This window comes from Opisthocomus hoazin, chromosome 9, assembly GCF_030867145.1.
Source record: "Opisthocomus hoazin isolate bOpiHoa1 chromosome 9, bOpiHoa1.hap1, whole genome shotgun sequence".
NCBI classification, from domain to species: domain Eukaryota; kingdom Metazoa; phylum Chordata; class Aves; order Opisthocomiformes; family Opisthocomidae; genus Opisthocomus; species Opisthocomus hoazin.
This window is the reverse complement of record NC_134422.1, coordinates 17,023,024-17,049,106: the sequence shown is the minus strand read 5'-3', so window position 1 is coordinate 17,049,106 and position 26,083 is coordinate 17,023,024. Positions and strand designations below refer to the sequence as shown.

At 37.1% G+C, this 26,083-nt stretch overlaps 1 protein-coding gene across 3 annotated transcripts in view; it reads left to right on the top strand.

Moving 5' to 3' along the window:
• The window catches only part of MAP3K2 (mitogen-activated protein kinase kinase kinase 2), a 55,876-nt gene that overhangs the window by 10,358 nt on the left and 19,435 nt on the right, over positions 1–26,083 (top strand). For all 3 annotated transcript variants that reach the window (XM_075430329.1, XM_075430328.1, XM_075430326.1), the window contains 6 exons: positions 16,151–16,220; positions 18,531–18,649; positions 20,269–20,309; positions 22,826–22,925; positions 24,761–24,874; positions 25,516–25,615. In XM_075430329.1, coding sequence (XP_075286444.1) covers positions 16,217–16,220; positions 18,531–18,649; positions 20,269–20,309; positions 22,826–22,925; positions 24,761–24,874; positions 25,516–25,615 — 478 coding nt within the window. In that variant the 5' untranslated portion in view covers positions 16,151–16,216. The remainder of the gene's footprint in view (positions 1–16,150; positions 16,221–18,530; positions 18,650–20,268; positions 20,310–22,825; positions 22,926–24,760; positions 24,875–25,515; positions 25,616–26,083) is intronic.

Here is a 26,083-nt window from a genome sequence, read left to right as displayed (position 1 = left end):
TGAAGACTGTTCCTCTGTCTCCTTTTATTTCAGACTTGAATCTACTAAACTGTGCAAACAGGCCTTTTCTTCACAGGTCATGCTTTCCTCAGGATTGTTGTTGTTGTTAACTCTCACTGAACTCTGTGATTTGTCTATGTCTTTTTCAGAGTTCCCCAAAGTCTTACAGCAACGGGGTAACTAACTTACTCTATGAGTTGCAGCGGGAATAACATGACAGCCTTATTAAAATGTCATTCTAGGGTGGGTGGGTGTAGATATGGTTGTTTTTTGGGTTTCTGTTTTTCCCAACAACGTCAGATTCTTGGCTCCTGCATTTGTTAACACAGGAGCTTGTATTAGTGTTAGTTAAATCGGGTATCTCTTTCTTCATATATATGAATTTGAGTTATCTTGCCGAAGAAGACACACTGTGTTGAATTCAATCTTTATTTCAGGTTAGTTTTCTTATATTGAGCATTTCTAGATTCAACAGGATCACTGTTGGGTAAGTTATTCTACAGGAAGGTATGCAGTTTCTGCTCTTCCACATCTATTTCCCAGCACATACAGTCCCTGTGGCTTTTGAACCTAAGCCTGCTCTACAACAGGAAACTTGATTGTGAACAAGTTCTTCTAGGGTTAGATGCAGCTTCTGTTGGCAACAATGTGTCTTTACCAGTCTATTTTATACATGTGCTGTCTTTGAAGTGAGTCCTATTGCTGAGATAACTTCTGTCAGTGTAACTGTACCCGAACAAGCCTTTTGCCATTTTTAGATGTCATACAGTCCAATGACGTAGTAGAAGAATTTTTTATCCTATAGGCGTGCTTTATTGGAAGAATAGCAGAGCCAGCTATGAAACAGATGTGTTCAATATGTTTCCTGGCTTTACTTCATTTTATCTGACTTATGTAAATGATTTTATCCATAATTTTTGAGGTTAGATCACAGATGGGACAAACTGTGTCATTCTTTGAGCAGTGCTGCCTTCACAAAAAATGAAAAACACAGATAATGGTTATTAAGGAATGCCTTCAGTTTCTTGCAGGAAGAAGCACTCAAGTAGTCAGTGTTGATTGCCTCTTGCTCATCCTTAAAATTGTTTTAGAATAATTTAGATAAGAGAGATCTGTAAATGCCAGCAGTTTGAATGCCATGTTACCAAAATGATAACAGTGGGAACTATAGTCTCGCCTTTGAACAAAGATTTGAAAACTGCATAATATCTGGATCGAGCTGTTGTTTGGATCTTAAAAAAAAGGAAGTAAAATACTGATACAAACAGTAATTAAGCTTCTAAAGAAAGTAAGATGTTCTATTGAATATTGATTTTTTTAAAATCTAACTGCTGAAAACTGATTGGTAAAGCTCAACCTGTATTTAATTGTTGTTTTGTCACACTGACTGTGTGTATTTTTAGCAATGCCACAATTATTGTAACTCCAGCATGAGGATTTTTATTTTAAAAAAAAGTAGTTGGAATGGCAAACCCCCAAACCTTCAGGCACTGTTTTTTTTTCTCTCTAATGGCTTGATGATAACTGAATGGGTAGAAAGTAGTAGTTAGAAAAGAGTTGTTTGCACTGCAGTAAATGCAGTAACTTCTGTCACGGATGAGGTGAATAGTGTAATAAATGACTTTTTAAGGTGCTGCAGCAAGTTCCTTTAGAGAATATGTGTTAAGGCTCTGTCTGTGGTATTGGCACTATCATGAATAACAAAGAAGACTTTCAAATGAAAATTGAAATGTTGTTGGTGAGGTGGCTGACAAGTTTTAGGTAAAATCTTAATCTGTAATGAAATCAGACAAAAGGTAATCCAGCATTCTTCCTGCCATGGTAAGCATGAATGAATGCTTATGGAAGAGTGAGAACAGGGCAAGCATATATAATACTTAGATCAAATATTCTTTCAGTCCCCAACTATTGTCCGTAAAGGTCTGTTCTAAATCCGATGTGGTTTTTGTGTAGCTAGTATCCTTTGGATCTTTATCCTCAAACTTCGCTTGTCCTTTTTTTGCAAGCTAAATATCTGGCATGCAAATATCCTTTGGTAAGAAATTCTACAGATATGCTATTTGCTATGTTAAAGTCTACCTTTTTTTTTTTTTTTTTTTTTTTTTGAAGTTAGCTTGTACTGGTTTCCTTTGGTGCCACATTTCTTTTGGAAGAGAGAGAAATATCCATCTCTGTCCAATATGATAATCTATCACTCTGTTCCTCGTATGATTTTGTAGCCTGTTACTGCTTTCTCCCTCCACCTGAATATTTCTGAAACCAGAGTGTCCTAACTTGTCTCTTTGCTCCCACCTCGCAGAACCCATTCCGTGCCTTGAGTTTTAGCATTTGCACTTTTCTGAAACTACTGTGTTCTGTTGTATCCTCTTCTGGAGCTGGAGGCCCCAGGACTGCTAGTGGTATTCACGATGGGCAGACGGTTATCTGTTTTGGACTGATTTATTTGATAATAATCCCGAACATTGTTGTTCATTTCTGAGTGCTGTCAGTATTCAGTGCAAAGCCCATTGGTTTGATATGTGCAAAGCTAGAACTGCTTCTCTCCTTCCTCCCCTTCACCCCCCAGCTTGCATCACTTTTTGTTCATCTGTGGTGGCTATCATCTGCTTTATTGCTCAGTCCCCTAGTCTGATACAGACCACCTCCTCTACAGTAGTCAGCCCTTTCCTTGCTCTCCTGAATAACACGACTTGATACCCACAGTAGTGTCAGTAAACTTTTCCCCTTGCTTCTATTTCTTGGATAATTTAGAATATGTTGAACAACACAGACTGTTGTGGAACCCCACTGGTATTCTCCTTCCTTGTGCGAATACCAACTGTGTCTGTCCTATGTTTTCTATATTTTAACCAATTTATAGATGCAGGAGTCTTTCTTTTTGCTTATGCTGTGACTGCAATAAAGCCTTTGGTGGGACTTTTCCAGCACTGGAAATCCATGCTGGAAGGCCATGATAGTGATTGAGTTCAGCTCTTCTTACACATGTTCAGAGTTCACCAAGAGAGTTAAAAGTGACTCTTTTTGGAACAGCCATATCTACCCTGCTGAGTCATAATTATTCATATGTCCGTTATTTGTGGTTTAGTTGTTATAGGCCACACTTAACTGTTTGTAGTTCCCTGGAATCCCTGCATTACATATGCCATCTTTTAAAAGATCCAAGTCTGTGCTGTAGCCAAGAGAGTTGGTTCCGTCATGAGTTCTTGCTCCTTTCTATGTGTTGGTATTGGTGCTGTAGAAGTGTGAGATCAGTTAGATAGGCTGATGGTTAATTACAATGTGAAATAAATAATTTCAGCTGGATCATCTGTTTGCTCCAGACCTCCTGCTTGCCATTGAGGTTCAGCTGGAAAGCAGCGGTAGCTGTAGACAAGAGGACTACTCCCTTGACAGAAGGGCAACCTTAGCAGTGGAACTGTATTAAAGATGGATGATTAGATGTGGGCATGTACATAGTAATCCTTCCTCTGGAACTTTTTAGTCTGTAGTTATTTTGCCTTATTAGCTGTATTTATGAGGGTTCTTACGTTTTTATCACTTGAGGAAAAAGTATAATTATGTAGCATCGTAGATGTCACGGTAATGATTTAGTACCCATTGCTAAGGGGCATGCTATGGGAGATGTGAGAAGGAAACCTTAAGAGAATTCATGTCTTCGTGTCTTTGCCTTTAATTCTTGAGTGTTTTGACAAAGCTAGCTTTTTATTGTTACATTTTGGTTTAAATGTAATTGTGAAGGATTGGGTTGAATTACAAGGAAGCTACAGATTGTTACCAAAGCACTAAGTGAAAAAGGGCTTGTGTATTTGATAGCTTAGGAGTATCTTAATGTGTTGGCCTATGTGGGTCATCCAGTTTAAAAATAGCGCCTACTGAATATGGATAAAAGCGTACAAGTTTGTCTGTTACAGACCTGCTTAGTGATACCTGCTGGCTACAAAAATGATGCACAGTCATGTTATGCATCTGGTAAAAAATCTTTGGATTTTGCATGTTTTAAATATTCTGTGTTACTGTATTATGAGATTTTTTGGCATTTTGTGTTGTATTATTGGTGATAGAAATAATGGAAGAAATATCTGACTGAATGTACAGAGTTAATTTGAGTTGTGGTGGGCAGAGAGCATATGGAGTATTGAACTAGAAAGATTGGAGTGTGAGCCAGGAAAGGCATTTTAGGCAGAAGCTCTGGGTGATGGTGTGTTAATATGGTGGGAAAACTCAGTGGCAAGGTAGCGGAAGAACATGAGAAAAATCGTAGTTATATTATCATACTCTGGATTTCATCATTGTATCGCTGCCTTATGTAGTGTGCAGGAAGAACTATGCCTTGTGGGACAACTGTGCTTCGAGGAATGAGTAAGGTGGTATGTAATGGTGGCTGTTCATTGAGGATTCCTCCTTTATTTGTTGCAAAATTGGAAGATGTATAGCAAATCAGGCTGAGTTGTTTTCACAGCAAAGAGATGAAAATGTCTCTAGAGAATTAGATTCTGTCCTTGCTGGTGTCACAGCAAGATACGAGACAGGTCATGTTATAATCAGAAAGGTTCGTATGTATTGTTGCGTTCAGGTATTTTGGTGCTTGATTTGAAATGATAGTGGTGTGATTTGCAGCCATGGTTGAAATTCACAGTTGCAACTGTGAAATCAGTTTTGCTCTGAGTGGAGGATGCTGTCAAGAGTGATGTTTATACTGAAGAAAAACAAAGTTGCTCAGGTATAGCATCTGAAGACAGATATTAAAACTAGCTGTAGAAATGGAGAGTGGGTTTATTTGTGTATCGTGTTTCCCCAAATAGTCATCTTTCAACCCATCATGATTACAGAACTAGAAGATGAACTGAAAAGGATAGAACAGGTTACTGGAGTTTAAGGCTATGCATTCTTCTGTATGTTCTCAAAAGCAAAATCTGACTGAGTTGTGTGCAGTTGCTCTTGTACATTAATTGAAATGCTCCATTTGTGCACAACACTCAGTTTCTGCTGGAAGCCTGCTTTTCGTCTCATGTACTTTATTTTTGCTTAAAGAATAGTGTTCATAGATTATAAGTGGTTTGTGATAGGTTTACTTTTCTAGTGAGTGGTTGCTCTTAAAATTCATTTATTTCTCACTGGTTGTAGCACAGTCTTCCATACTTAGAGTTGTAAAGATTGCAGGAATCACTAATGCCAGTAGTGCTGGGAAGAGTAAATTTGCTTACTGTGTGCAATTAGTTTTCTGGCTAAACAGGTGATCTTGATTTCTGTCACAAGGAAGAGAGATAGTGTTGTGTTCTTTCAAGGTGTATGTTGTGAGCTGTCTGATACAAAAAACCCAAGAAGTTTTACTCCGATAGGATCTTGGATAGAGGACCTGCAGTTACATCTGCAGGGGAATGGTTTTCATTGTAACACCTTTAGCCCCTCTTCACAAATGTTTTGACTTTCTAGTCCTAAGTTTGGAGTAAAAGTAGCATTGATGCCACTTATGACAGCTTCAGCAGAAGGTCTCCAAATGACAGCAGCAGCTGCTGAGCTGAGATTTTTTAGAAGGAGAAACTGAAGCACCTAAACCTGATTATAATGTTCGCTGTAGTGCGTGTTTCATGGGATTGTATGGATTAAAATTTCATACACCTGTTTTCTTTGAGAAGCCTTTTATGGAGCCACTCAGTTCACATAAGATAGTAACTTAAGAAAAAGTTACATCACAGTAGTGTTTTACTCTATGTATTTGTGGGCACTATAATATTGTCTTGATATACTGAGTAAGCCTTAAACATTTTTGTGATGAGAGTAGCATTAATCAGTTTGTATAGCATATAGCTTAGTTAATGGTAAGGAATTTGTTTCTTCTTAGTGTTGTGATGCCCTGAGACTTTCCACCGTGATAGTGGTGATAAATTTCCAAGATGCCAGAGGGATTTGGAGGCAGTGATGCAGTTATTTGTAGCCCAGTGAACTGTGTCTATTACTTTTTAACATACTTTTGTGAGAAAATCTGGTCTTGAATAAGAGTAGAGGAGTATGAGCAGTCTATTTCTAGCCAGTATGTTCTGTTGCAAAATTGGCAACACTAAAATATTTGCAAGGTGTCACTGTGGCGTCTGTCCACAAGTTTCAGCTATTGTGACCCTTCCTCAATTTCAAATGCATATGTATGTTTCATAATAGTTTTGGGTTTCTTTTTGTTTTGTGGAAATCGTGAACAGGCCTTAAGACAGCAGCGTGCCTTTCAGGGCGAATGTGCTTAATGTATGAGAAATCATTCTTCAGTGAGATCGAGAACGAGCTGTCGGAGGGAGTGCTTTGGCTGCTGCTGAGGCAATAACGTACAGGAAATGGAGATGTTCTGTAAAACCTGGAATTAGGTGAAGAAAGATCTTGTTGAGGAAAGTAGATGCTTTTCTGTTTGAGGCCAATTACAGTCTTATCTTTTTTGTGTACTTGAAGTGGAGTGGGCTTATGAAGGGTTAGCCAACAGAGGCTCTTGATACCATTTGGAAAGAAGAGGTTCTTTCATAGCAGGAAACTTGCATCTGAGTGCTTGAAACTCTTAAGTATGCTTATCTTTTCCTATCAACTGTAAAGGAAGTGTAGGGAGATTAGCTTTCCTAGACTACAGTTACTCTTTGTGAATATTGCTATAAATGTTACAATATTTATCTCAGAAACATAATTTTGCTATAAACTCATCTTGAACTGAAATATCTTCTGCTTTCCAGGTTTATGAGAATAGTCTTTGCATTCTCAAACCTTCCAGCACTTATAACTTTTTCAAGTCAAGATCATTGTTCATCAAGCTGATAAATATTAAACAAATGTGTCAAATTGCAGTTTATGTAACAGCAAGAACTGAAGATTTAATCTGAGTCGGATGAGGTTTTACTTTGGTAACTGGGCACATTGGATCTTTCAGTTCATTCTGAAATATGTTTCTCAAAGCACTTTGAGAGTTGAGGTGCATTTATGGCGCTAGAACTGACAGCGCTGCTTCTGGGGCTTTATTCTCCCTGTGGCCGGGAGGGAACCATCCATATTTAGAAGTTGTATTTTATGCAAGTCTGGCGTTTTGGGTTTTGTTGGGTTGGTTTGTGGGTTTGTGTTTTTTTGGTTTTTTTTTTATTTAGTTGAACTTTGGAAGGAGTACAGCTTGTAACCATTCTCTTCAGAAAATAAACAGATACCACATCATGTCTATAGCTGTACAGATGATCTAAGTCTGTGTGGTCTTGTGTGCTAAATTAGACTTAAATTAACTGGTTTTGCTTGGCAGGAAGATTTTGAAAGTCTTAAGATCAAGAAATTGCAAGTCTCTACATTGTAGAGATACCCGATACATTTGTAACAGCAGTAGAGGTACTGATGCTTCAGCCATCCCAGGCTTGCTGTCTGCAGTCTTTCTGATGTTCTGCACTGAACAGTGAATCTGTAGGTTGTGTACAGAAGCAAGATGGCTTCTGCATACACTGCATTTTTATACACACAAGGATTGCATTATCCCTCTCTAATTTTGTATTGCATTTATGTTAGAAAAATATGTTTTGATTTAATAGTTCTTCAGAATTGTCTCTTGCTAACACTGTCCAATCTTGCAGCTGCAACTTTTTTACCGTTTCCTAAACTGTTGTTCTTGATGTCAAAATGCATTCAATGCAGAAAAACATTATTGAATAAACACAACAAAACGCAATGTTTAGACTTATGAGAAATACAGCTTGTGAGTGGTGCCCTCCCAGTTGCAGGGAGGATAAAAGTTCAAAAAGCAGTCCTGTCAGTTTTAGCACTGTGAATGGAGCTCGCCTCTTAAACAATTATTAAACACAATAAAAATTAACATTACATGGGAGAAGAACCACAATAAATTAACAGTATTTTATATACATTTAACTATATTTAAGTACATTTTGTTGGACTGTGACTGTTTTTAAACGCAACTCAGGTAATTTGCTTAAGCGGTAACTCGTGTATCTCATTGTGCCTAATCATTGCTGGTCTCTAGGGGGTTGCACTAGGAATCACATTCGTTGATGTTTTCTGCTAAAAATGAATATGGATCTCAAAATACATTTATTTTAATCCATCAACTGAGTTTCCTGTTAGTTAATTCAGACAAAGCAAATAATCAAAATGTCATGTGATGTTTAGCCAAATGTGTTGGGAAGTCCTAAGTAGGGTAATTGCTGTAGTTAGTTCTGTTAACTAATCTGTTACCATTTCAAGAAGCCATATTTTGCTTGGCAGCAGTAATAGTCCTTGAAATCAAGGCATTTGCTGTGTTTTTGCTTTTTATTCGGTGATTGAAACCAAGTTAATTATTACATTATTTCATTCTCAGTTGGTGTGGAGGTAAATAATTGGCAGCTCTTTGACCTTTTCTTTTACCCTTCTCGGTTATTTATACAATATTTCCAATCCACTAGAATCTTCTCGGTTTTTTGCAAGAATAGCCCTGAAAATGGTGTCCCCCGGGGGTCAGTACTGGGCCCAGTCTTGTTCAACTTTTTCATCAATGACCTGGATGAAGAGTTAGAGTGTGCCCTCAGCAAGTTTGCTGATGACACAACACTGGGAGGAGTGGTGGATACGCTAGCAGGCTGTGCTGCCATTCAGCGAGACCTGGACAGGCTAGAGGGTTGGGCGCAGAAGAACTTGATGAGGTTCAACAAGGGCAAGTGCAGGGTCCTGCACCTGGGGAGGAACAACCCCATGCATCAGTACAGGTTTGGGGTGGACCTGCTGGAGAGCAGCTCTGCGGAGAGGGACCTGGGTGTCCTGGTGGACGACAGGTTAACTATGAGCCAGCAGTGTGCCCTGGCTGACAAGAAAGCCAATGGGATCCTAGGATGCATTAAGAGGAGTGTGGCCAGTAGGTCGAGGGAGGTTCTTCTTCCCCTCTACTCTGCCCTAGTGAGGCCTCATCTGGAGTACTGTGTACTGCCCCAGTACTGTTCTGGGCTCCCCAGTTCAAGAAAGATGAGGAGCTACTGGAGAGTGTCCAGCGGAGGACTACGAGGATGATGAGGGGACTGGAGCATCTCTCCTATGAGGAAAGGCTGAGGGAACTGGGCTTGTTCAGCCTGAAGAAGAGAAGGCTGCGAGGAGACCTTATAAATGCTTATAAATATCTTCAGGGTGGGTGTCAGGAGGATGGGGCCAAACTCTTTTCAGTGGTGCCCAGCGACAGGAGAAGGGGCAATGGGCACAAACTGAAGCATAGGAAGTTCCGTCTGAACATGAGGAAGAACTTCTTCCCTCTGAGGGTGACGGAGCACTGGAACAGGTTGCCCAGGGAGGTTGTGGAGTCTCCTTCTCTGGAGATATTCAAGACCCACCTGGACAAGGTCCTGTGCAGCCTGCTGTAGGTGACCCTGCTTTGGCAGGGGGGTTGGACTAGATGAGCCACAGAGGTCCCTGCCAACCCCGAACATTTTGTGATTCTGTGAAAACTGAACCACTAATTTTGTGAAGAGTCTTAGTTAGACTCTTTTAAGTCCCTGGATCTTCCATTTAAAATGTTTGATCTGAAGTATATTACATGTAGTGCACTGTATCTCTTTGTTGTTGTGGATGGTGAAATTTCTATTCCAGTAACACCGTGCTGTGGTTTGGATACATCCTCTTGTTTTTTTTCAAAACCAGAACAAAAAATGGATGCTGGCTATTTCTTCCTGTTTTTTACCACCACTTGCTATTTCATCATCTAAATTCAGTGAAACGCATGTATCTGAGCGTTTTTTTAATGGTTAAAAAAAAATAAATGCCTATTAACTTTGAGTCAGTTGGGTGCTATTCTTTTATGAGGTCCATTATGCTGATAGTGGTAGCTGGCTTATGGTATTATGTATTTAAGTTTGCTTGGTCATTGTACAAGAGGTTAAAACAGCTTGGGGTTCTGAATAACTGGTTTAATTACAGGAAAGTGAGAAATTCAGGGCAAAGTTTAGAAGTGTACTGACTAAGCTACAAATGATCCAAACAAGACTTAAAATATTTTGAATAATAAACCGAAGTACTTTTGCAGGAAATAAACCAGAAATGCTCTTTCTGCAAAGGAGTATTTGATGTGGTTATGTTCCTTATTCTGTGAAACAGTCATTCTAGTGGTAGAAAGATTCAGTTCGGCTCTTCAGGATAGAATTGTTGAATGATGGTAACTGTGGGAAAGCAAGAAGTAAGGAGAAAAATAGAGGGGAATACGGTTTCTGTCTGATGCTGTCTGAGTCCAGGACAGGTAGTCAGCCCTGAATTAGTGCCCTGGGCTTTCCAGTTGGTTTAGAGAGATGCTGCTCTAGCTTGTGTCTCTTCCCTGCTCTGGGGCATCAGCTGGCAGAGCTGATTTGGTTCTGCTGTTTTGGTAGTCTTTGCTAGCACAGCAGAACTAGGTGGACCCTCTAAGTGTATCCTGTCCAGTGCAATAAATCTCACTGTCAGGGTAAATTAAGGGGGCAATAAAGTGCTTCACAATAAAAAGGGGCACATGACAGAGGAAGAACTAAGGAGGAGAATATTACTGCTCTGTGGCTCATGCCTTTACTGGCATGCTGTTGATAGGCAAGATCCCTCCCTGCCAGCTTTCAGGCCTGTAGATTCCTTGAGGTGTGCAGAGAAGGCTGAAATAAAACATTTTAACAGCTTTTTTTCTAAGAAACTTACATACGTTCATTCCCCTCCAATATATTTTCTTTTTAAAAGACTCGTAGTACTATGACAGGAAGAATATTTCTATTATTTTATTCACCAGATAAACTTAATTTCTAATGTTCCAAATTTGGCCCACTGAGTCCTATTTTTTGTTTTGTTTTCCAAATGTTACCTTAATTTATCGGTGTCATTGGCTTTTGGTTTGGATTGATTTTATCTCCTTTTTCTACTTTCCCTGTGAGCACCTTTTCTTACGTATTATTACTATATGTTAAAGATCTGAATTTTTCTAAAACTGAACTCATGCCTGATGTGTTATTGTTAGGGTGCAATTATTAACAAACCTTTCTGTAACCTGCTTAAATATTTTTCTTATTACTGCTCTTTGCTTCTCTTTTTTCTGTCCTTCATGATTTGATGTTAGTGCTGCAGCTTTCATATGCTTTGAAAAGGGTGGCTTTTTGTCCACTGTTCATTTGTGTGTGTGTCCATATAAAATCCTCTCCTTTATGCTCGTTTCTATGGAGTTACCTTTTATGTATCTGCTAACGTGTTGTAACAATACTGAATTCTCTTCTATGCTTGCGACACTGTCGAAGTTCCTGTCATTTATGCCAACAATTGCTTTGAGCTATGAGAAATTTTTCTGTGGATGTTCAGATTTAGGTATTACTGTTTGCTGTCTTGTTCACAGGCACTATTTTTATTTGATTTTAAATTTTAAAAATTATTTTGGTTAAAGGTTAAGTAGATGTATTTGACTAGGTGATCGTTTGGGGTTTTATAAGCCTTGCTTACTGTAATTTATAGGAGACTGGTTGTGTGAGACCAAGCATTTGATTGTTTAGAAGTAACATTTTGGGGATAAAACCATTTTGTCTGGCTCATTCTTGCTGTGAAACAAATTTTTGTAGTCGTACTTTATATTCTGATTATCCATTCTACAGTGTGAAAAATTACCTGTGAATGCTCACTTTTCATGTTTACTTGGTTCTTTGTATATTTTTTTTTATAGACAAGTATGTCTCTGAATAGCAATGCTAGCAGATTTTGATTTCTTGGCATTTTGGTTTAACATGCTTATGTCTGATTTAATATAATCTCCAATTAAATTTTTACCAGGGATTGGCATAATTACAGTGCATCTTTTTTCTTTTGAGTTCACAGTAGGTCATTTTGCATTGGTGCAAGAATGGGGAACTATGTATCCTCATATGATTTATTTTAGTGAAAATTTGTAGGGAATTGATACCCTGGAGATTCCTGCCCCACTATTGGAACGGGTTTGGGCTCCAAATGTGTAAGGCACCTTTCTGTGTAGGTGAAGCATTACTGTATAAGTCTGATTTCCTTACAAAATCAGGCTAAGATAGATTGCTTGCTTCAATGTATTTTTTTCTTTATTTTTTGACATATGAGGCAGCATAAAAGCTGGCTTATGTTCTTGAGTGCTTATATACTACCTTTACTGTTCTCATGTGATTAGTTTATGGTTCTCATTATAGCTGTAGCTAATTTCACTCTTTAAGAATTGTACTTCTGTTATGAAGTTGGATGCTGTAGAAACCATTTCATTTCTGCGCGTTATGTATCTCTGAATTCCACAGAACCCTTTCTAGCTCACTTAAATATTCACTTCATAAGGTGTCTGATTGCTTTCTTCCTCTACTGTGTGAGGGTAAAGCTTTTATTTTCTAGCCTACAAGTTTTTGAACATGACCAAGTCAGTCATGACAGACAGCGTTTGTATGCCGATGTTTGTGTACTTCTGTCTCTCGGTAACTGAGAGGCAGCTTAACCCTTGCGTTTATTATAGGAGAAGCGTATGCATATGGACAATTAGCACAGAGCATTTGAACAGCTAGATTATCGTCTGCATGACTTGCTTGCACTCAGGCTCTGTTTCATTTGCTGTGAGAAAGTTAAAAACAATTTCCAAGAATCACCTGGATATTTTCTTTCTTCAGCGACTTTCTCAGATGCTGAAGGACTTCCACGCTCTGTGGAAGATGGCTGATGGGAAGTGAATCATGAATATGAATCAGCATCTCTCCACCCTTATATCCAAAATGCTGTTGCTAGGATATTCTTCTTTGTTTGCTACTCTTATCACATCATCACCTTTTTGAAATTCACTCTCTGTCATCCTGACTTTAATTACATTCAAAGTCAAGCTGCTTGTATTTCTCTGCAAGACCTTGACATAATGTTATTCTACCTTTCATCTGCTGCTTTTGCTTCTCCTGAATCTTTCTCTGAGTTCCAGTTTTCTCTGTTTTGCTTCCTTGTTGTCCTGGATTGTCATCTATTCTGTATGTGTGTTTTGCTAATGCTACTTTGTAACCATGTATTAGGATATGCTTTTTTCCCTGTCCACTGAATGTATAGTTTTGGTTTAAAAAATGTTGATTTTTGTCAGCTTTTTTTTACTGTCTCACCACCATTATCCTGTTATAGTCCAATGCAAGAGAGCAGTTAAAAACAGAAGCGTTTTCTCAATTCACAAAGGTGAAGTGTTATAAAGTTTGGTCTGGGTCACCTGTTTAATTGAAATTTTAATTTGTTAGCTTATTTTTGAAGTGACACTAAATGCTGACAAGAAGATTAAGACATTTAGTTGGCAGTTAATTATACTTTCTGTTTGAACAGAAACAATTTTGGTTAAAAGGAATGATAAGGTGAGAAGTCCCTAAGTTACTGAGAACAATTTAATTTTTCTAGGTTTTGCGTTTTTTTCTTCTAAGGAATAAGAAGGAAGTGGAAGGGAAAAGAAACTGGTGCTCACTCATTAGTTTTATGTTCTTCTAATGAGAGATGCCACAGATTGATACTAAAGAATGAATTCTTGTAGCTGGAGGAACTTCTGGAAGGTGTTTCTTCTTCAGCTTACCTGCTTTTTAAGAGCCCTGTAGCCCAAATATCTTGGGCTTCCCAGTTTGGTGATTTTAGCTAGGTTGAAGAACACCTGGGATCGTTTTGTTTGGAAATGTAACTTGTTTTCTGAAAGTGTGGCAGAAGATTTAAAATGCCTCACAGAACTTTTGTATTTCTTTGAAATGCTTGTAAGGAGGTGTTACAAAAGTACTTCATCTAAAGTTGTGAAACACTTTTTTATGTTTAATGTAATAAGACAGCTAATTAAGTCAGACATTTATGAAAATGACAGTAGCTCTCATTTTAAGACAGTTGGATCAAATACAGAATTAAAAAATGTTTTATAAGCACTTTAGTGAATAATTATTTGGAAGATCGCCCAAGACTTTTGCTGATACAAAAACCATAGTGTAGGAAATAATTGAATGTATGTTCTGTAGAGATGCAAAGACTCAGACATAACGGAGGGGCAAGTTAGTTGTGTGCTTTAAGGTTATAAAGATAGTCCCAGTTAACTAAGTAAACCAGATCTCTTGGCATCTTGTATGAGAGCAAGGCCCAGAGATTCTCTCCTTATTTTGAGTGATCTTGGCTACTATCATTTGGCATATAAATGAAAAATTCAGCCCCTGTTTTTGTCTCTGAAGATTAGTACGAATCCCTTTCTTTTGTATTTTCACAGTTTTCCTTTCCTATTATGGAGCAACAGCAGCTTTTTCTTTTTTAATTTTTTTGGAAGAGATTTTTCTGTCTCCTGCTGGGAGCAGGTGGTGGCATCAAGAGGCTGGAAAACGTGTTAGTAGTAAAAGCTGGGTTTGTGTCTGGAGACTGTGTGCAGCCCAGGCCAGATACGCTTCTCAAGCTTGCAGACTTTAATACTTTATGAAGCAGATGGGAGTTTCTTTCCCATGACTTGGCACCTGTTCCAGGTACTGTTTTGAGGCTGTCTGTAGACTTGGGAGTATGTAACTCTGGATACACTTGAATCATATTTTCGGCTTTGTTTTAGTTCTGATACGCTGTCTTGCGTGCTCTCGACTGAACTGATTTCTGATTGCAGAGTGAGGAAGGGACCTCTGGATCTTTTTTAAAAGCCTGAGCGCTGCTTGGTTATTATGGAACTTGAAATAGGCAATAGTAGATGAGTCATCTGATGGGTAGATAAAAGGCAGTATATAGCAGAGACCTGTATAAGTGTCTCAAGTCCAGATTTCTTTCTGAAAAATATGCCAGAAGTACTTGAAGCTTTCTAGTTCCATTGGTGAAATGAATGCTGCTTCAAAAGGCTGTTTTATGAAATGAGTGTGTAAGAGACATGATGCCAGAAACCCTTACATGCCTAACTGAAGATGCTCAGAAATCCTTTGGAAAATTGTAATTTATATGTTGTTAGCTAGATAATTGGTGGAATATTCAAGCAAGGAAGCCTGATTGGCTGGTGCTGAAAGAGCTGGCCCACCTCCCCTCTGTTCTCAACCATGGGCTCCCACAGGTGGCCCTGTGCTGGCATCAGGGGTTGTTTGGCACTGGTAAGGAACTAAACCATGAGAAAACAATTTCTGTTTAAAAAAAGAAAGAAAAAGATAGTTATATTCTGCTGGTGTAACTCCTTGACTGAACTTGCAGGGAAATGCATCTGTTTTGTCAGAGTCAGGTGGATTTTTCAGCTCTGAGGCAGAAGGGTGGATGGTCCACTGCAGCCAGGAAAAAGGTAGAGGGAGTAGGCTCTCCCTGCCTGATGGCAGTGACTGCCTAACAAATTGGAGTTTTCTTCTGTGATCTTGCATTAAAAATTCTGAATTCTTCCTGTGGTAGCCTGTATTACAACAAATCTCATTGTATATTTAGGGATATATCTTTAGTTTTTTACTGTTAAGCTCCGTAATAACATCCTATAGAAAGATTATTTTAATTGGTTCTTAATTATTGGGTTTTTTTTTTAATTGGCCAATGTTCAAGATATCGTGATAGACAGAGTTTGTTCATAAATGTGTCCCCTATGTTTCTGCTTTTCTGGATAACTTGTATATTATATATTAGAAATTAGTACTTGTTGTCTTCCAGAGGCATTTGCTTTCAGCAGTATTGGGATATCTGTGTAATGCTCTTGAATTATGATGAAAAAAACTTATCAACTGAAGTTGTCTAGTGTCTGTAATCAGTAGGTATTGATGCCTCTTGATTTGTGCTGTGAGTTTTATATATATTTATATATATATGAACGATACATATGTAGTTCTAAACACAGAACTTTGAACACCAGACACAGGAACCTGTGGAAATAGAATTGGTTCTTAATAATCTGGAGTAGTGGGAATCCCATATAGTGGAGTGATATGGGTAATAAAGCTCCTAACCATCCTTTTGGGGGGTATAAATGGAGAATGAAATCAGGTGAAGTCTAGCAGAATATTTAGTCTGGGCTTTGTGTCTTCTGAAAGTCTATATATGTTGCTCTGAGCCCACTGAGGCTTTGGGGACAATATCTGTTTTCTGCATGTCGTATCTATGTATGCGATCTTATTTGTAGTTTATACGCATATTTGATATGTAGAATATTGGAAAAACTGCCTGTGGACATTGAAGTGTTGACTATTTTACATGCCTTTGATAACATCTATAATTGTGCATTTTTGGTTTTGTATTTTAGGAAATAAAATAATGCTAATGAAGCAACCATTTCCCTGAAATTCAGGTTTTCAAGCTCACTACCATTATGGGTAAGTCTTGTGTGTAATGTATATAAAAATCTAATTCAGATACTTTTCATTTCTGTTGAAGACCAAAAACATTCATGTAATACCATTCCTAGGAAATGTGTGCTTTGGCTGTGTAAGTCAACGTAATGTCTACATGAAAGGCAGTGGTCAGGTGCTTTGCTAGTACTCAAAACTTTTTTTTTTTTTCTGTTGGAATATAGCACTTTTCCCTCACTATGTGGTAACTTAAAAATCCAAGTATAGGGAAGTGAGTTTCCTTTTATTAGGGTACTGAACAATATTTACTGTGCTCTGAAATGGCTGTTGGGGGCAAACATCCCACAAAGATATTAAAGAAAGTTATTCTATTGGCTTGTGTCATGGCACTGCAAAGCCAAGACTGTGTAGATGGTCTAACTGTGTTTTTCTAAATATGTAGCACGTTTGTATAATTTCAAATTTTAAGTCAATTTTTCAAGTTGTAAGTGCTTTTTAATGAGTTGACCGTGTTGTTATTGTAATCACTTATTGGTGCTCACTCTTAGAGAAACCCCAACAAACCAACCGAAACACACATTTTTGTATAGCTTTTTGTTTATCTTTTATGGTTATGCTAATTTTTTCCTAACTTTATGCTTAATAATAAAGTAGCTGAATCTAGAAATACAGTACTCTTTAGATTTCTGATATTCTCCAACACTTTGTGTGAGAGAATGACTATTAAGTCATATGGGATGTTCAGTAAACTTTAGATGCTTTGCCTCAGTGCTTTGATTTCCTTTGTATGAAGTATGTTACCTAGTGACCACTGGGAATGAAACCTCCACCAACCAACTACTAAAAGAATTTTTTTTTTCTTGCTGAGCACTAGAATAGGCTATAACACATTTAAATAGTTTCACTTTTTTTAATTGTGGAAAGTTTTGAAGTGTGTTTTAGTGTGAGAAAGGAATAACTGCGAGCTGTAAGAATGCCTTCAGTTCTGCCATTAAATACTGCTAGTAAAACTTACTTTTATGGATTTGCATATCTTAATAGAGTTATGAATAATGACAGCATGAGTGATGATCAAAGTTACTCATTTTCAGACCAGCTTTCTGATTTGTTAGGAATCTGTTAAATTGGAACACTTGAAATCCCACAATTTCCTGATATGACAAATATATTTGGTTATATTTGAGTAGTGTGAAGGAATTCTCATCAGTGCTGAATACCTGGAATGCTTGCCTGCTGATATTAATGCGGAGTTTTTCTCAGGTCCATGTTTGAGAAATACTGTTCTTTGTAAATCACAGCACTTAGCAATGTATTCCTCAACGAACATATCTGTTGTCGAATAGCATGAAGGCATACAATCAACACCTTTGTAGATAAATTTTGTTATCGACTGTTCTGGATGCATGCTGAGTATAGTACTGTTGCTGTGGCAAGGAATTAATAGGAAATATTGGTGAGAAATAAATTTCATTTAGTGATTGATGTAGAGGCTTTTGAGTTCCTAAGTGCTTTCCTGTCCAAAGGAGCATCCCAGTTCCACGCAAACCTTGTCTAGCATGACCCCAGGCCATCACAGCTGCAGAGATCATCAGGATCCAGGAGTTTCTGTGAACTTGAAATCTAAGCTACGTAGCATTCCTGCCCCTAAATTGTCCCCTGGGTTCAGTGCTTCTGTTTCTCCTTGTGAATTACTCCTGTCAGCCCTAAAAAATCCCTATATTTGCAGTCCTGGAAGAGTTCTCTGGTGTTTTGGGTTGGGTTGTTTGTTTTTTTTTAATGTCTCTGTGGGCTGTCAGCAGATGCTCGAACAGTGGAGTGTTCCTCTGGGAGTTTATGTATGCTTCCTATGTGTGTGACCGTACCTGTTCAGGACAGAGGAAAAATGATTCAAAAGTTCTTGCTTTTCTTTTTTTTTTTTTTTTTTTAGGATTTGGGGAAGGGGGGAGTGCAGTATGACTTCTAGTTAACATCTCATCCATGACGTTATTTGAAACAAATTAGATAAACCTTTTTTTTTCCCCACCATTCTCTTATTAATACAGCTTGCTGTTCTGTAGAGTTGTCAATCTCTGTTATGACTTCAGTTTTTTAAACTTGACATAGTGTGTTTACTGATTAAGCTGTTTATTTCCTTAAGCAATGTTAATGAGAAAACAAAAGTTGTTTGAAGTATGGCAGTAATTTTTTTTTTAATTTGGCTGTTATGTATTGCATGTGCAATATGGACTTCTAGGTTTTAGAATAATGCCTGCCTAATTATGAAATGAGACAGTAATGCACTTCAAATGTAACAGTTGTTTACACTTCTCTTATCTGGTCTTTTTCTCTGAGCAGATGAGCAGCAAGCTTTGAATTCAATCATGCAGGATTTGGCTGTGCTTCATAAGGCCAGTCGTCCTGTATTGCCCCAGCAAGAAACAGGAAAACCAAAGTCATCTTCACCTAAAAAACAGGTAATCTTTAATATTCTAACTAACCTATTGAACATGGAATGTCCTACTGTGACTTCTATAATTATTTTTCTTGCCAGCCCAGTGAGCATACCAGAATGACCTATAAATGACTCCAGTCCTGATAAAGTGAAGATTATAGGAGTATTTTGACACTGTATGTAGATTGATTTTTTATTTTTTATTTCTTCTGAATTTGATTGGTACTAGACTGTTTTAAAATATCAAGGTGTGCTAGTATCTCTTATTTGGAATGCTTCTTTAGAATGAATTTTATAGGTGTATTGCCCAGTTGTCAGCTATATCGTACTAAAGAATGTCAGTACAGCAGCAGAAACATACTTATGCTCCTTTACTGCATCTTTGGCCTCAGATTTTTGTTTGTTCATATGCTGGAAATGAAAGTTCAGCTGTATTTTTTTTTTTCTCAAGGTACTGAACACAGATGGAAAAGTAGTAAATGATTAGTTGATAGGTTTGAACTAGTATATGGAGAGATGAGGAGATGTAGATTTTTACCCACATTGTTCTAGTAGCCATATTGAGTTAACTGTATGTTTATTTGATTGGATCCTTAATTGGCAGTCCAGTATTTCATGAAACTTCGGTTTGTGCAGTCTTGTTTTAACCTGTTAAAGATCAAAGTATTTGAATACATCTGGCTCTTAAAATGTGAAAAAACAACAGCTACATCTTTTTATATTCTGTGCTTTAAAAGCTGTAAGAGTTCAGTAGATAACACAATGGTGCTTTGCTAGTGTCATATAACTCACGTCTAAGCCATGACTTTAGACACTGTAGTAATAGAATGATTTGAATGTAATCCATGTTTAGAAAGTTAGAAGAAAAATCATTAGAGCCATTTCTGAGTTTAAATGTGGTGGTGGTGAAGGGGAAATATGTGTTTGTAATTCTATTTAAACTTGTGAATTTTGAAAGTAATCACTTGTGAATCAAGTAATTCTTTTGGAAGATACCACGTTGTTATTTGGATATAATCTCTGTGGCTGAATGTATCATTTTTGCTCCTGCAATAGTTGCCAGTACAATTTGATTCTTAAAATTATGATTTTTACAAAACAATTGTATTTCCATGTAAGTGTAGATATTTACAGATATCTTTGTTATTAGGAAACTGATTGCATGAATGCTGGCTTAATTACCTGTGTGGGTTTCTATGGTAATGCTTATGAAACAAGATATGTTTCTTAAGCCTGGAATGCTCAGCTCTGAGGTGTACAAAAAAACCTATTATAGTAGCTAGATCTACCTGTCTGTTCATAAGAGAATTCTTTGGTAGTGAGTTCCACACTGAATTTGAAATCATGAATCTGTTATAATATTAAAATATATTGATAGTAAATAATGTGTTTACTTACAGAAGCATTCATTGTACTTCAGAATAATTTTTTTGTATTTTTTACATGCTTTAAGCCTCTGTCAGATACCCCAGCAGGAGTAGCTTGTGTTTAAATGCTTTGTATATCAGAAAGGACAGAAAATTAATATGGACTGCTTAAGGATTTTACTTCTGGTGTAGGATTACTGAATGGGATTTCACAGCCTTCATTAAAGGAGGTAGTAAAAAACTAATAGTGGTTCCTTTATCTCTTTTATTACAGAACGATGTGAGAGTCAAGTTTGAACATAGAGGTGAAAAAAGGTAAGGTGGGAACATGGGAAACAGTCTTGTTTTTTAACTATCTATAGAATTTTGTTGGGCTGCTGTTGTAACATCTCAAACTGTTCAATGTATTTCAGATATCTGACTGTATTTGGTATGAGTTTAAATTTAATTTTTATATGATCACAATTGAAGGAGAATGAATCTGTTTAAAATGTGGGCTCTAAGTATGCATAAAGGCAGAAGTATCTTACCGTAGCTATGTCCCGTGTAAGATCCTTCATTTGTTTACCCTTCAGATAGATGTTTGTAGCCTAGAATAATTACTTAGATCATTAACATAGATCTCAAATGTGAGTAGACCAGCAAATAATTTTTTTGCTGCATCATGTTGCATAATAAATGCAAGATAATATGTTGTTACTGTAACACCCAGAGGAAGAAGTCTAGATCTTAAAACTCAGTATTAGATTGTACTTTGGAGGAACCAATCTGAGAACTGTAATAGGAAAATGTATTGGACTTTATAAGTAGATTGGTTTAATTTATAATTTTGAATAATCAGTTAAAATTTATTTTCATTTCGTGTGTAAGAGGTGAGTGATGTACATGCTTAAAGTATACAAACATCTGTCTCTATCTCTGCTTTCATGGCTGCTCAAAAGCTTTTACAGAAGTTGATTTACATTTCTGTGCAGAACTGGTTTGTGGACAACTCATTTCGTCTGTTTGTCTCTTTCTGAAAGCACAGTCCTTCATTGTACCTACAGAGAAATGGTCATAGAATAAGATCTTTGAAAATACTTTATGAAAAAGGAAATAATATCCTGGTCACGGTATTTGCCAATAGAAATGGTAAATTACTTAGGAAAAAATGGCTTCAGAATGAAACCTGTGCTACCCCTGGGCAGTCCTTTGTGTGGTGTGCAATGGGTGAGGGTGTATCCGTGCTGATTACAGTGTGTACCTGCTCTTTACGTGTGGTGGTTAAATAGCTGTGAGTTCCATAGAAATCAACATTCTGCAGCTTCTTCCTATCCCTTTTCTGAACATCACATGTGACAGTGTATCAGTAGTGGTTGAGTGCTGTCAGTAATTTGGAGGAAGTAATTCTTTTCAAAAGCTTTGAAAATTGAGGACTCTTCTACCTAGCAATTTCTTGTGAAATAGGCGGAAACATGAATTTAAAACAGAAACTGTTTATTCCCTCCCAGTCTGCACAGACAGTGCATTTTCGCAGTTTATCTGAATTCACTTTCACAGTGGACTAAGTTAACCAATTTAAGTTGAGTACAAACATAAAGTAAGTGTGTGGAAAGATACCTTTCCCAAGCTTTCATGCTGATGGGCCTAGCTCTGTTTTGGGCTGTCCCAAGTAGCTGGGTGCTGGGCAGCACAGGCTCATTGCTCACCAGGAGTTATAATACTTTTGTTGCCTGAGCACGGAGATCTAAAGATAAAACAATGAAATTGTGCAAGAAAAATAAGTTATGCAATGGCTTTCTCACTAGTTTTTAAAAAGGGAAGTGGAAAAGAGAAGTGATTCCAGAGTTCCTTTCAGTAGTGAATGTGGCACTCCGTACCAAGGAGCGTGCAGCATGATGGGCAGAGTTCCAGGCTTGCTAAACAAATTTTTAACTACAGTGAGAATTGCTGTTGGCTTTCTGTTGAGGGTTTTGGTTTTTTTATTTTTTTTTCAAAGTAATTTTTAATTGGAAGTGGCTTGGCTTCTAACCTCTTTTCAGTGAGAAATACTCTTCCCTAACCAGTGTACCAACTGAAACACTGATAAAAGGAACTAATGTTCTGCTTCACAAAATTTGAGTGCTGTTTCTTTTTTGAATTTGAATTGAATGTACTCAATAACTTAGTCACTTCTCAAAACTTTTTTTTTGTTTAATGGTGTTGTGTCTCTAATAATACAATAGTTTCCATAGTAAGAGGTCAGTTTCAGGGATTTTGGGCTATTTGGTTTGATGAGACATTGAGTTAGAAGAAAATCCAAGTTGTTGACCTACAACTGCACCATTCTGACAGAAGCACACTTGAAGTGCAGTTAGTGATGGACTGAGCAGTTTGAGTGTGTAATTCATTATGGTAAAGATGGTGACATTTAGTTACCTTCCTCAGATAAGATAGTCTTTTGGATTTCCAAAAAATGGGGACTGTAGGAGTAATTCCCTTCTGATGCTTGTGCTTGTCAGCCTATGGTTGTCCATTGTTTTAGTTTTCTTAAGTAGAAAATTATAGAAGTTTGTATGAGTTTACCTCTGGAATAGAGGCATGCACAGCACAAAGTTAAGAGAGAAGCCATGTGCAAGCAACTAAAATACTCATAATGAAGATCTAATTTTATGTGTTATTGTCCCTTATGACTTTTTCACTGCTTTTTCTCTTTTTTTAATGAGTCAAAATATGGGGGACAGTGAGTAAAGCAAAGCCTCTTATGGTCTTTTTAGTAATAAATTTAATTCTAAGGTCATGCATAAGTAATAAGTTGCCAGATTTTCGTAAGTAATGGACAAAAATTCTTTATAACTTAAATTGTGTTTCAGGATCCTGCAATTACCAAGACCTGTTAAACTTGAAGATCTTGCAGCTAAAGCTAAAGTTGCTTTTGGACAGACTATGGATTTACATTACAGCAATAATGAGGTAGTATTCTGTGTCTTCTAAATTCTGTGACTTGTGCATTGATTATTTGAAGGCTGAAAATTGCTTTCGTAACCAGTGAGAACCACTCCTGTGACAAAACCCCAGATTTGTAATGTGTGTGTTCTCAAATGTGTAAAGCTTGTCTAAATTGGGATAAGCAGGAGATGCATAAAATGTTTTATGAGAAGAGTCATATATTAATGAGTTATGTCTCAGACTTGATTGGGAATGGGTAAATTGTCTTCTTGCTCTGCCACAGTCCTTTTGTGTGACTTTGGGGAAGTCTTTATTTCTTTGAGCTTTGTTGTGTTTTTATATTTTAACTAACACTTATCCTTTCTTGTACACTTTTTGTCTTTAAGGGTTAATTGTGTTAGTTAATTGCTAGAGTGCTTCATTTAGTAATGTTTAGATTGGAGAACTAGGCTTAATTGTTGCTTCTCTTAAAATGGCTGGTTTGCAAAGATTTCCTGGATATAGTGCTAGCGCTGTCAAGCCACTTGTGTCTGATCAATATTACTTCCAGCTTTCCTTTGGAAGTAGAGATGGAATTATTAGTAGGAAATATATTTACAGATGCAGGATCCATTCTTAGGATTTAGTTTTGGGTTTTGCCTTGATTCAGTGAAGTGTATGGAGGATTATTCGTGTGCTTGGTTATGCACAACAGAATTGCTGTATCTGATCTGCATCTTTGCAGAAGAAAATGCCTGTAATTGCTGTTTGTTGGTTACTCGCTGACTTACCAGGCCCTGCAGTGAAACTGATCCTCAAAATAAAGAACTCCAACAGAAGGATTTTGGAGATTAGGAAGGTCAGAAGAAATGGCTATTCATGATGCTTTAGGCTCAGCTCCTTCCTCTGATAGGTTTTGGTGGGGTTTTTTTAGGCATTTTCTGCTTCTCAGCTTCAGTACTAGTTGGCAAATCATCCCATCACCTTTCAGAAATGTGATGGTAATAACCTGTCACTAGCATTAAAACTTCAACTTAAAATGAAAAGTGCACTGATTTGTTATGAAGACCTTCCTCCCTCATTCCCATTTCTTTTTGCATAGAAGTACGGTATTTCAACTGACGTTGTATTTGAGCATCACTGACTGAGACTGTTTACAAGTGGAATAGATGTTTTAAAAAATCTATATTATGTTGTTCCTTTGTTACAGGCAGAAGTTGTAATTTACACTCCTGAAACATAATTCCAATTTTAATCGTTACAGAATTCAGATCTCAAGTGCTTTTTAACAGCATAACATTTTTCTGTTCTAAAGATACATGTATGACAAGTTAATTCTAGTTAATTGCATCCAAGTAAGATTCTAGTGAGGACTTCATGTGGATCACATCATGCCTGATACACTTCTGTGACAAATTCCGTTTTTCAGTGGAGAAATTCTGTTAGTGATGCAACTTCAAACAAATATAGTTGTATTATTGTGAGATACAAAAATATGCTTTATGCTTTATAAAATAAAGCTTATTTTTATCTTATAGACTTGTATTCATTTAGTCAGTGGCAAATACATTAACACTGTTGTACATTTCTCTGAAACTTGTAGGATATTAAGTTGTACTTGTGTAAAATGGTTGCTCCTTCATTGTGAAGACTTGTTCTACCATGCTGTACCTGTTGAAGGCATCTGAAGGAAGAGTTAAGGTTGAACTTCAGACATTTTGGTGCTAGCTTGAGGCATCATTTAATAAATTTTATTTTCAGTTTCTTTGGAATGAAAGAAAGATAGTTGCTTTGTTTCTCTGCACTGGACTTCCTAATTTCTTACTTGTGTCCTGTATAAGACATCTTTTTTTTTTTTTTCCTTCTCCCCCTTTTTGTAGCTTGTAATTCCATTGACCACACAGGATGACCTGGACAAAGCTGTTGAACTGCTTGACCGTAGTGTTCATATGAAGAGTCTCAAGATACTGCTTGTAATACATGGAAATACACAGGTATGAGTTGACGTGCCAAACGTCTTTTTCCTCGGTTTTCATATTGAGGTATACTTTGTATCTTTTCTTCAAAATGATTTTTTTCCAGTTGAAAATACTACTGATTGTTTCTTCAGCTTGCTTTAAGCATCTGTTAACATTTTGTGTTGACTCGGTTTTAACTTTTTCCGAGATCTGGTACCTCTCTCTTTGTTTACCTTCCCTACAGTGGTAGAAAAGTGTTCCTTAATAGGATGATGATATGATACAAATTTGAGAAGTGCATAGAAGTTAAGTAACTGTACTTATTTAAAACTATGCCATATGTTGGTGACACTTCTTTATATTATGACAAGTTAAAAGTTTGTTGCACCAAATAGTAGCAGTGGACTATAGGCTAAATATTGAGTTATTCTGGAATTATCTAACACATCACAGCCATGATATTGATAGGATTTGTATACTAGTACCTACTGAAAATTATTTTGAAATATTAAGAATGAGGTACTAAGAGAGACTAATTTTTGTATGAATTGGCAAGCTTCTTTTTGACTGCTTGAAAAAAAGAATGTGCTGCACAAAGCCTGTAAAGTTTGAGAAGTATTTTCATTGTCAGGAGTATAAAGTAGTAACTGCAGTTTGTAATATGTATGCGTTTTCAGTCACCTAGTGTAAATAACGTGGAACCCTTGCCCTCACTGGAAGATTTAGATAATACAGTGTTTGGTGTGACAGACAGAAAAAGACGACTGTCTGTAATAGGTAAGCTGCATATTTCAATAGCTTTAGTTGTAAAAACTTTTCTTTTGTAATATTCTCTTCATTAAGATCTTGCTTTCAACACAGACTGCTTGAATTTCTCTTACTCATCAATGACTCTACTGTAGAGTGTGCACTTAGGGGAGTGGATTCTGAATTTTAAGTCAAAGTTGATTTAAATGTGTATAATACAGAAAATGAACCCCCAAACAATCATGAGTAAATAAATCTATGTAGAATTATTTGGGGTAATTAATGGGTATCCTAAACAGTTGATGTTAGTACTCCCCTTTATTTTCAGATACAGGAATGAGTTACTGAAAGATCTGTTTATTTACATGGCAGTGTGTTTCCTTGCTCAATTTAAGACTCCCATGTGTTTTTAATCTTAATGTGTGAACATTTGTTTAAGATACTTATTCTGGCATTGATACAACCTTTTTGTTATTCATGTTTTAATGTTGGTGTGAT